Genomic DNA, 12,218 nt, shown 5'->3' on the forward strand with positions numbered 1-12,218 from the left:
AAGGGTTATAGACATTTAGCAGTGACTGACAAATTACAGCTGGAAGTGGGTAAGAACACAGATACTGTAGCAGTCGGCATTGATTCAATCAGTCAAATGTTAGACTCAGACTTGTGGCAATGAGTTACTAAAAAGCTCTTTTTTAACGTAATTTTAAATGTAATTGTAATTGACATCCTTGATAAATAACACATTTTATAATTTTGTCATACTGTTTTTGTATAGATGATTTCAAACATCTGTATCAGCCGATATTTGCCTTGTTGACTGCCATCAGCCTATCAGCATATTAGATGACATTCAACAGTGGCACAGGCCGATGATTCTCTGTTTAATCACATTATTTTTTTGCAAGCTAAAAGCACATTCAACACTAACAATGTATTGTTGTCCTAGGATCAGTAAAAAATACATTTGGGATGAAGAGAGATCTTCCCCAGGACAAAAGGAACGCAGTAAACTCATAATGAACATGTCAGGGGACGCACCCTATTTTTTCTAGGGGTGGGGTAAAAAATCGATTCTTAGATGCATTGCAATGCGGACGTGGCGATTCGGCATCGATTCACTGATGTCAGTAATCAGTTATGTAAATGTTTGTTGATAACATGATGTCGACGGAACAAAAGAGGCGGAACTCAACCGCGAAGTCAGTGTTGCACCTGCACAGTCTACAGCGCAGATGAGCTAAAGTTAACTTGTACTATTTCATTTTCACGAAAGACAGCAGTTGCAAGCTTGTTTTGATTTAGTGTCTAAACAGTTACATTTGTGAAGTATATTGTGAATACTTGCTTACGCTACCACCCAGAGAACATTTACGAGAGGAGCAGCAGCATGTAAACTGGCTGACCAACACACGCTGCAGCATTAACCAAATTTAAACACCTCTGTGGTGAAGAAAATGGCTCTCTGCTCAGTCTGTTTGACCTTAAAAACCCCGTGCCTGGCCTGCCCAGTGTCTTGGCTTTCACCGGTGCTAACCGAGATAAAGGCTATTCGCAGCTCCTCTGCTGGCATAACATAAATAACAACACAGCGGCTGTGACGGAGCACTCCGCCTCCCCCTCATGTTATTCTTATACACACAGGAGACTAAGGTGCTTTCAAAGTAATTCATTCATTCACCAGTGCAGTTAACTTTTTAAAATAAAAAGGATACGGACCATATCTTATTGAATAGGACGTTAATTACAAACACTTTCAGGGGAAATACTACAGTAGGCTATGCAAACAGTGGACCCTACACAGGCGTGCATGCATCCCATCTACATGTGTATCCCACAGTGGACAAGCGTGAGCATCCGCAGATGGATACAGTCTGACTGGCAACCCCGGTTCAAAAGTGAGGGTATGGCGATAGGTTGAAGGGGAAAGAAAGAGCCATGCTATATTCAAGTTAAATAACCTGTTTATTTAATTATGAATCACCAAAAATACAGTATACTATATTTTAAAAGAAAAATAATAATAAGTCGTGTTGAAATCAAACATTTTGATGCATTGGGATGCATCTGTAATTGTTTTATTATTGACTCGTTATTCTCTGAATCGTAATCGAATCGAATCATGAGGTGCCTGGAGATTCCCACCCCTTAATTTTTTCCTCTTGGCAGGAGGAGAGCAAGTTAATGTCAGCTGTTAACTTGCAGCGTTTGGGCCACCAGCTGCATTGAGTTGCATTTTGATGTGTTCAGGTTCTGCTGTGTAAAAAAGAGTATTAGGGAGACGTAACTTATAACATTTTCATGATGTGTTAAATGAAATCTTGTACAATTAATATTTGGTTAGATACTTGAATAAATACAGTTGTTTGAAGGAGAAATGTGTTGATATTTTCACCAAATTATAAAACAGATATTGTAAAAAGGCTTTTGAAGTTGTTTTTTTAATGTTTTTCATGTGAAATGTTCTTTAAACGTTATATGATTAAATTTGTGCTCATTTAAAGATGATGGAAGGAAGAACTGAATGACTTTAAAACAATTGTTATTTTTTTAATCATGAAGATTCCTTTGTTTAACTGGCACAATGGAGGTAATGATAACAAAAAAAAAGCAAAGTAAACAGCAACAACAAAAACATCAGTATCGGCTATCAGCCAAACTGTTATTTTAAACACCAGTATGGGTATTTGCCAAGAATTTAATTGGTGCATTCCCACTATTTTGTAGCCTTTTTAATTGATCAAGTGTTTGATGTAGAGAATTATCCATAACTTGGGTTGTAGTTTGAGAAAAAGGTACACAGTGTGTGTGAGGTAGGGAAGATATTAAGGAAAGGAAAATGACTTTTTAATGCTGTTTTAAAGCTTTAGGATGTTGAAACACAGTTCCAGCTCTTTAGATACCTCTCGTATCGTTTCTCTCCCATTCAGCCAGCCGCTCTTTAAAGCACTCTACAAACAGACTGTCTAATGGCCTTTACTCTTCAAGTCTTTGTAGGAAGGTTACAAAACCAGGGTGCTCCACTTTTTATATGATTTCTCCCAAATTACCATAAGATTAGAATATTCTTTTATGTGGCCTCACATGAAAGAAAATATAAACGCCTGTACACAAATAATCATGCCTCGTCTCTGCTGAACCCAAACAGTCACACATGCGAACACACACACACACACACACATATGCTGCACTTGAGCGAGGTGTGCTCCGAGTCACTTTGATGGAGAGTGAAAGCAAAGTAGCCTTGGCTGCTCATATTAAATAAGGTTTGTAGAAAGGTGTTGTACTCGCGAAATCAAGGCTTGCATAAATCTCTTGAGCCGCCAAGGCTGCAGAAACAGAGTGAATTAACTTTTTATCGCACTCAACAATCCTCCTTTTTTTTTTTTTTTTTGTAAGTAAGACCCAGCCTTTTATGCGGTTTTGTTTTGTATGTCACCATGCACCCCTCAGGCGTGAATCACGTCCTTTTCAAGGCGTCGCCGCATTCTGAAATCATGCTCCCACGATATCGCGGATATGAAGTACAACGTCTACTTTGAAGACCTTGGAGTATCCATCAACAAGCCATCCAATTTCAGCAAATCCATTTCAACTCTCACATCTCACCAAATTCTCATTAGGCCTTTTTTTTTTGTCCTCAGCCTGTTATTGCAGTATTGATTTCCATTCCCATTATGTCTTTTGGAAGATTACATTTTCATATAAGTAAAATGTCTACAAGGGTTTCCACCAGAGATGACTGTATGAGCACGGATCACTGTACAGGCCGACTGATGCGTCCATTTTTTGATTCAGTTACATTTTGAGGTCATATTTTGGTTGTTTATGCATTTAAATCTGTTCATACATACATTACTTACACTACACAGTGATTGGTTTGGCTTGCTCAAGTATTATTTTTATTTCAAAGTAGCAATAAACAATGAAAATTAGCCTTAAACAATTTGACATTGGCATTAACTGGGCAAAATTGCATATCATTATGTGTAAATAATTCCAAAATCTGAGCTGTCAGATGCATGTTTGTAGTGTTACAGTTGGATAAGATTAATGTGTGTGTGGTTAAGATGCCATCATCTTTTATTCTTTGTGTTTTTTCAACAATATGAACATGCTTAGCATCGTACAATAGAGGAACAGCAAAATATTAACATACCACTGATCTCTCTTTTCCATTTTGCACTTTCCTGCTGTTGCCATCTCGCATTTGTTGATGCCTCTCTGTGTGCCTCCTCGAATCTGTCCCTCTGTCTATTTGACTATGTGTGTGCATAGTGTACCCAAATGATAATATAAAACGTGGAGAATGGACATCAAGTTCCACATGGTTTCTTGTTTGTCATGTTTACTCACTCTCTCTGTGTTTGTCTGTCTCTCTGCCCAGCTTTAAGGGACAACAGGATTGAGCTGGTGCGTGCGTCTTGGTCGGAGTTGACCATCAGCATCAGTGATGTCACACTGACGGATGAAGGCATGTACACCTGTTCTCTCTTCACCATGCCTGTCAGAACAGCCAAAGCCTACCTGACTGTTCTAGGTGAGTATCTGTTTCACATTTAGTATAGTGAGTATTCCTGCTTAAAGGAAATGTTATTTTGTGAATGCATTGTTACATAAGGTCTATAAAAACTTAATTTGTCGATGTGTACACCTTTCCTCAACCTCAACCTTTCTTGTCTGGTTTACAAACGTTAAAGGTCCAGTGTGAAGGATTTAGGGGAATCTGTTGGTAGAAATGGAATATAATGTCCATAACTATGTTTTCATTAGTTTATAATTACCTGAACCTAAGAATCTTTTTTTTTTTTTTGGTAGCTTAAAATGAGCCGTTGTTCTACAGTAGCCCACAACAGACAAATCAAATACTGGCTCCAGACACTCTAGACTCACATTTTCACTTTAACCACCGTAATTTTCCCACACACTTAGCACATGGATGGAGTTTTAATGGGTTGCAACCTGCATTGCCGCTAAATCCTACACACTAGACCTTTAAAGGGCCGTACACATGCCGCATCTTTAACTGCCTGGAAAACACGAGGTCAGGCACTGGGCACTACTTTTGTGTCTTTTCTGTGCCAGCTTTCAAGAGCACAGTGACATGTTGCATCTGCGGTTGCTAAGCAACCTTGACAAGCACCATATCATAGCCTATTTAGCTAAAATCCTGAGTGCAGAGCTGATCTTCTTCCAGGTGCTGTTTATAAGTGTGTAGGCCTATCGTCCATGGGACAGATGTAAAGCTCTGGCAGCCCTTCACCAAAATGATCAACTTTTCCATGTTTACCATAGACTGCTATTTACGGAAGAAGGGAAAGATATCTGTCGGCTGTGATTGGTTGTTCCTCGTCACATGACATGCAATGCACACTGCTGCGTTCCAGAAGTTTATCTCGGGGCACAGCTGTCGTGCCCTGAAACATAGACGCTCTGGAACGCGTGCACACCACGACGGCATCGCTCTGGCCTTTGAGCGTGCCTGCCGTGTGTCTATTTGAGGGTGTAAAAAACGCGGCATGTGCACAGCCCCTAAGACAATCTAGCATTTCCTAAAATTACTTCGAAGAACAGGTGATGCTTTCAGATGTGGAGCACATTTGTAGAGAGAGCAAAAGTGTTAGATTTACGAGAGGGAAAAAGCAATGAAAAAGTTGCACTCATCCACATTTTTGTGGCTGTGATGCATCATGGTCTATGTAAGCTATTACTTGTGGGAAAAAATGGTACCCTTTGCATCTTCTATACTAATTTCTCCCCATAGAACTGTTTAACACAAGAGAGGCTCTTGTTCTTTGGCTTGTAGGAGCTGACCAATAGACCTTTTGTTCCACAGCAGACATTCTGACATGTCAGAGTAGGAAAATTAATGATAGCTGTGTTAAGATTATAGCGGAGACCCTGATATTGTGTATGCTGGCTGACTGTAAAGCTTACTGGGACACTTAAAATGGGCAGACAACTTTCAACTTTTATCCACGTAGTGTTTTCAAGTGGTATTATTGTTGGTGCAGCTGTCACAAAGACAACTGGATTGCTTTTTGTTTTCCTCAGAGCCTAGCACCAGGGTTCTTTTTCTGTTGCCAGATAAAGTTTCCTCAGTTACTTCATCCGAATGCCAGTTGCTGAGGATTGTAACTCCAAAGACCTTACACTGATACTTATTTGAAACTGGGGATAGCTAACAATAGCTACTGAGGAAAACAAAAGCACTGTTCTGTTCCTGTTTTGGTTGCACAGTGGTTGACATATTTTCTTTTTGCCACGAATCAAGCCTTTATTTTTCAGGGAAATCGCATCTGTTGGTAGACAGAATGGCATAGTAAAAGCAAGGCTTATAGGGAACCAGGTTAGATGGTGTCATTATTCTATAGCCATTGCATTGCACTCATAATGATAAGTTAAAGCAAAAAAACTTGCCTATTTCCACTTTATTGGAACTGAGCCATTGTTAATGTCATCAATTTCACCTGCGCTTATTATACTATGACAAGTCAAAATGTCTGTCTATAGTATGGTGTGGTTAGAGTTAAAGTTTTAGGCCACAAAACATCACTAAATATAAGATGGGTCTAAAATTGCACCATATAGTACATTGCCAATAGCTGCAGTTTGTTAAAAACATGCTAAAAGTTTCAATGAAATTAGGTGAAGAGTTAGGCCATGGGGCCGAGGGAAAAATTTGTGGTTTATTTGTGCAGATCCCATATTATTTCAAAGGTTTATTAATAAAACAACATTTAAAAAAAGAACAACAATGCTGGTACTTGTATGCAACAATTCTATCATGTGTATTCTGTTTTGTGTATGTGATAATTTAAAAACATTATTACTAAAACAGCACCTCCAGACAATTGTACAACCTTGGTGGAGGTTAAGCTTTGAGTGCTTTCTAGTTTCAGTTTAAACAGTTTATGGCTTTGTTTTGTTTATTTCCTTTAAGACAAACAGAAATGAACATACTGACTATGGTTAAAAATAGCCTGTTGCTTATGCCAGCATCTGCAGACAAATAAAAACATACTGTTGGGCCCTGTAGTAATGTTTGTGCTGTGTGATCATCGCCCCACACAAACATTGTTTCATTTCCTGCCACTGGGCTTATTATCTTGCCAATTAGTTTTTGCTAATGCTAATAGATGTCCTAGTGCACTCCAGGACCATTAGCTGGCGCTCTGTGTTAACAAGCATTCAGAGAATTAGAGACATTAAAGGCTACTGCTCAATAAGGATATGGAGAAAATTATTTTTGCAATACTGAACAATAGTTAATGGTGCACGCCAGGAAGCAGAGAGGGAGATTTAATAAACATACCAAATGGTCTGGGAATGGCCTGGTTTGTCTGCCACTGTTTCAGGACAGAGTGTGCTGGGAATGAAAACAAAAAACATTAACAATGATTTGGACAAAATATCAAACTGTTAAATAAATGTGCAACAAAATGAGCTTCTCTTTCAGATCTTCTCGAAAATATTTTGGTGAATTAATACAAACATGTGCTTATCTGTTAAAACAGTACAAATACAGTCATGCATAAATCACTACAATGAGTCAAACATGAATTCCAGAGTATGAAAATAGTAATTGTATAAACAAAATGGCTGTGTTTTGGCCGATAAGATAGGTATCACGATACAGGGGTTAGGATTTAATATATATTGAAAATTGCAGTGTTTTTTAAATCTAAATTTATGAAAATTGTCAGTGCTAGTAGTGCACCCTTTATGTCTGTTTATGGCTTATGAAACTATGCCTGTTACATAGGCCCGTGTTCCTTGTGTTGACGCCAGTGATTTGTTGTAACATTGGAGTGGGAGAGTGAAGATAGAATATATCGCTGCCATGTAGCGTTTGAGAGTTTAAACACAAAATGAATCACTGCCACGAAACTTTGCATGTAAATTCTTAATTATTGAATTCCTGCTTAAAGGAAATATTATTTTGTGAATGCACTGTTACACAAGGTCAGTCTGTAATAACTTAATTTGTCGGTGTGCACACCTCTCCTCAACCTCAGCCTGTCCTGTCTGATTTTCAATATTTAAAGGTCCAGTGTGAAGGATTTAGAGGCATCTACTGGCAGAAATTATATATAATATTCATGATGATGATGCAGATGTCTGATATGCCGATATGTAACAACTCATTTGACCGATAACTGATACTGATAATGATGTATCCGCTTTTTTTGCTACCTAATTTTAGGGATCATCAAGTCTCTATTGTAGTGGAATTAACATCATACTATGCATGCATGATGGCCTCCTGGCAGATGGAGACATGAAATACAATACTTTTCAATGTATTTAATATTCACTCATTGTGCAAAATAAGAAAAAGCATGTTGGCTGATTCTGATACTTCATTTTAAAGCCAATCTCAGCCGATACCGATGACGTGCCAATGTAATAATGTATCCCTATATATAATCACCAAAATATAAGAATCGTTGTCTTTTGTTACCTTAGAATGAGCCGTTTTTGAGCCATGTTGTTGCTACAGTAGCCCAATATGGACAATCCAAGCACTGACTCTAGATAGGACCATTCGGATTTTCATTTTTTTATGCCGGCTACTGTAGTTCTCCTGCTCACTTTGCAAACAGGAGGAGTTTCAGTTGGTTGCAATCTTCAACCTCACCACTAGATGCCACTAAATCCCTCACACTGGACCTTAAAACACTTACTAGGGTCCGGGCAAACCCTATTGTTTTGCTGCATGTTGTTCTTCTTCTTCTTCCGAGGAAATCATACTTCCCATGCGAGAAAAATCACCAAACTTTGCACAAAGGTCCAGTCCCATGCCAGATTGCCTCAGCTGCAAAAACAGGCCAATAGTCCTGATGGTGGCGCTACACCAAGCCTCTAAAGTTCAAAATTTTGAAAGTTCACAACAAATCAACCATATGTGCTACAGATTTGCAACTTTCACTAAAATGTAGCCCCAATACTGAAGAAACTTTTGTACATTTAAACCTATTGCAAATTATTCAAAAACTGTAAAACTTCTTAAACCTATCTCCTCCCACAATTTTGCTCAACTGACACCAAACTTGCTACAGAGCATCTTCAGACTGTCCTACAAAAACGATCCACACAGATTTTTGATTTATCGAAAATTGAGCCTACAGTGCATCAAAATGTTTGACTGTAAATGGTATTGTAAACATATACTTGCAAATTCTTGCTAAATATATTTTCAATGTTCATTAAAAAAAATTGACAAAATTTTGGAATCATGGTAGATGATGTTTGGAAAATATCAGAATTTTATCTCAAAAACTGAATTTTTGACAGCATTTTGAATTTTGCTCTAATGCGAACAGTTGGAGTTAATGCAAAAATGGCATTTTTAAACATCAGTTTTTCACTTATGGAGCCAATAAATCATTGTTAAAAACAAATTATCAACATTTCCATGCTGTCTAGATGCAATTTGTGTATTTTCGGATTTTTGTCTTAATAACTGAATTTTTGACAGCCGTTTGAAATCTGCCTTTACACACTAACAGCTGCTGTCTTGCACACAGGTGATTGGCTTAGTCAATTTGTGAAGCTACATGTGACATTTCTGTTTGCCAATTAGCTCAGTGAGATAGAGGATGGTTCTTGGTGTTGAAGATTGTGAGTTCAAGCCTCAGCTAAGGCAGAACGGACATTCTAATGTGAAAGTCCTATGTTCAGGCATCATGCTATGTGGATTAGAGACTACTAAGGTTAAAATAATTATGATCCAGGCATTTTTGCGGAGAGACAAATACTCTTTATCAACACTTTTCCCTGTTATCCCTTGTCTCTTTTCCCTGTTTATTTGGCTTAGCTATCAGTCAATATGCAGAGTCTATCCAATAGCTACTTTTACATTTTAAAAAATGTTTTCATCTTTGTCACCATGGATAATGTTTAGCTTTAAGCTAGATCAGGCCAGTTTGTTCATAATTGCTAGCAGTTAATGTTATTCTTACTTTCTTGTTCTTGAGTTTTTTCTTTCCTTATCCTTATATTATGAGTCTGATCACTTCAGCCACTCATCCACAATTTGAAGGGCATGCCATAATTATATGATGTAATTTTTATGTTGTGTGTGTTGCTCAGAATTGCCTATTTTTGCCAAAAAATTGCCCGGCCCTGACCATTGCTGCGCAGCAGCTATAATTGACAGTGTTTTTGAGAATTGATACAGTATCACAATACATAATATCAAGTATATATACTGAAGTTTATCGATATGTTCACACACCCCTAATGATCACCAACATGACTAACAGTCTACAGCCATGCCAGCGTCTCTGTCGGCATGTCGGTGCTTTAAGCAGAATGCTCAAAGCACAAACATTAGGATGAGAACACGCTCATAATGACTACACTAACAGGATAAAGTTTAGCATGTTGTGTTTATCACATTCACCATCTTAGTCTAGCGTGTTAGCTTTCCAGCATTTGCTAATTGAACTAAACATTAAGTACAGCATTTTTGCAGTTATTAAACAAATGACTGGACAAATAAGAAATTTGACCTGGTTGTGGGGCAAGATAAATGTCAACCTCATGGTGGCGTTAGAGGAAAAGTCAGGGAATCACCAGAGACATTAGGATTCATCAACTGGAAGTTATGAATGCTGGTACAAAATTTCACATGGTGGATTAACTGACAGATGGACATTGCCATCTGAAGAGCGATGCCACCAGCTTGGCTAAAAATGCACAACACAACAGGCTCAGCATTCAGTTATTTTTAATAATAGTAACTGATTTTAAATAGAAATAGAAATGACCTCCTGACCTTTGTATGAGATACATCCATATAAAGTATGTAGAATAAGAGAAGACATTGTGATAAAATCTGGCCACAGGAACTATCAGTGAAATCCACTTTTCTCTTTTTTTCACCTCGCATCAGAAATCCAGTTCTCATTTCTTTTTCAGGTCTTGAAAATACTGTTTGTCATGCTGAAACAGTTGTGCATACACACACAAATACACCACAGCACGTTCAAATCCATGACGCACAAACGAACAGAGAAACACAAGCACCCACAAAGCTCTATACTCACACACACACATGCACACACACAAACGGAGAGAGAAGGATTAGCAGCCTCTAGCCACCCGAGGGGAACGTGACTGTATAAGATGAACATTGTATTTGATCTGTTCTCGTTCAGTCTTGGAGAAAAACCATCAAATACTCTTCTGAGTCGAGTCACAGCTACTCATTCACATACTTATGCAGCACAGTGCTTAGTTAGATACAGTGACACTTCACACACTTGTAAAGCATTGAGCAAATTTGCATAGGAAAACGTATAGCGTTTAGTAAGATGAGAAGGGATAGATCTCACTGCATACTGTATCCACCAAGCAGCGGCCATTGTTTGGATTGTGTGTGAAGTTTATTCCTTCAAGAGGATTTTAAAAAGAAAACAGCAGGACCTTTAAGTCTGGTAATAAACCTTACAAGAGGTGGTGAGACGGACGAGGCCATAGTCAGTCAATGGCATTGACTGACAGACCTTTCAGTCACTCAGCCTGAGGCAGACTTATTGCTCATCGACATTAGAAGGGCAGACTCTGCACACTTAAAAAACACTCATTATAGGAAAGGCCAGTAATTAACATTTGCTATACAACCTCCTGGCCTACTCTGTGGTCAGAAGCCTTTGCTTACCTACATTTACACAAACAAAAACATAGTTTTTAATTCCACCTTCTGATATTTAGCCATGATGATAAAATAAAGTTGGGAGAAAATACTTCCAGTGAAAACTATTCTCTTCTACAGACAGATATCACAACCTGGAACCCAAAGAAAATTTAAACTATCTGCAAAGCAAGACACCACTAGATAGATGTATGTGAGAAAATATGTTCCTCTGTAATTTGGGTAAACCGACCCTTAAGCATGAGGATGGTCTAACGGTGATAGAGACCGTCCATCGCTGTGTCAGCTAGACTCCTCCCCGATGCGTTCTCAAGCAGGACTCTGCTCGGGTATGCTGCTCTGTAGTCTGCCCTCTAATCTCCCCGCAGGAGCGCGAGCTGGAGGAGAATTTCCAATAAGGCATAACAATATTATTGTTGCATAATGACACACCGCTGTGTGTGAGTTACTTCCATCGCTATGATTTCCTGTTCTGTCCTTCAGGTGTGCCGGAGAAGCCAGAGATCGATGGCCTGACGAAGCCTGCCATGGAGGGAGACCACATCACTCTGACCTGCATGACTCAGGGCAGCAAGCCTGCCGCTGACCTGCGCTGGTTCAGAAATGAAAAGGAGGTCAAAGGTGGGTAAAATCTGTATCTGTGTGTACATCTGCATCACTGCTATGGGTACACAAACACAGTGTGCGTAATGCATAGACTGCATACAAATAATGGACGTAGCCACTGTAATGTCAACCATTGGTTTGTGGACTCCCATTTTAAAGCCTGGTATTGAGCAGTATGGCTGTAAACTTGTTGGATTCTTGAAACCAGAGGTTACCTGAGGTGACTCACTCAGTGTCACTCAATGAGCCCTTAACTTAGCTTGGATTACAACACACACAGAGGGAGCGTGACTTTATTCTCTGTTCAGAGCCAAGTGGCCATTTAAGAAACTGCAGTTCTTGGCACTTTCATGTTGGCTTCATTTTTTAGCCCTTGATGTTGTTACTTGGTGTGATGTCATACAGACAGTATATCTGGGGTTTCACCTTTGCTTCTTTAAAAACATTACATGTAGATTCTTAGAGACAATCAATCAATCAAACATGTTACTCCTTATTTGAAG

The 12,218-nt window shown here is 38.8% G+C and overlaps 1 protein-coding gene across 3 annotated transcripts in view; it reads left to right on the forward strand.

Moving 5' to 3' along the window:
- Positions 1–12,218, forward strand: part of cadm2a (cell adhesion molecule 2a) — a 292,905-nt gene that overhangs the window by 229,250 nt on the left and 51,437 nt on the right. For all 3 annotated transcript variants that reach the window (XM_050039311.1, XM_050039328.1, XM_050039319.1), the window contains 2 exons: positions 3,835–3,987; positions 11,593–11,730. In XM_050039311.1, coding sequence (XP_049895268.1) covers positions 3,835–3,987; positions 11,593–11,730 — 291 coding nt within the window. The remainder of the gene's footprint in view (positions 1–3,834; positions 3,988–11,592; positions 11,731–12,218) is intronic.

This window comes from Epinephelus moara, chromosome 3 (genome assembly GCF_006386435.1).
Source record: "Epinephelus moara isolate mb chromosome 3, YSFRI_EMoa_1.0, whole genome shotgun sequence".
NCBI classification, from domain to species: Eukaryota; Metazoa; Chordata; class Actinopteri; order Perciformes; family Serranidae; genus Epinephelus; species Epinephelus moara.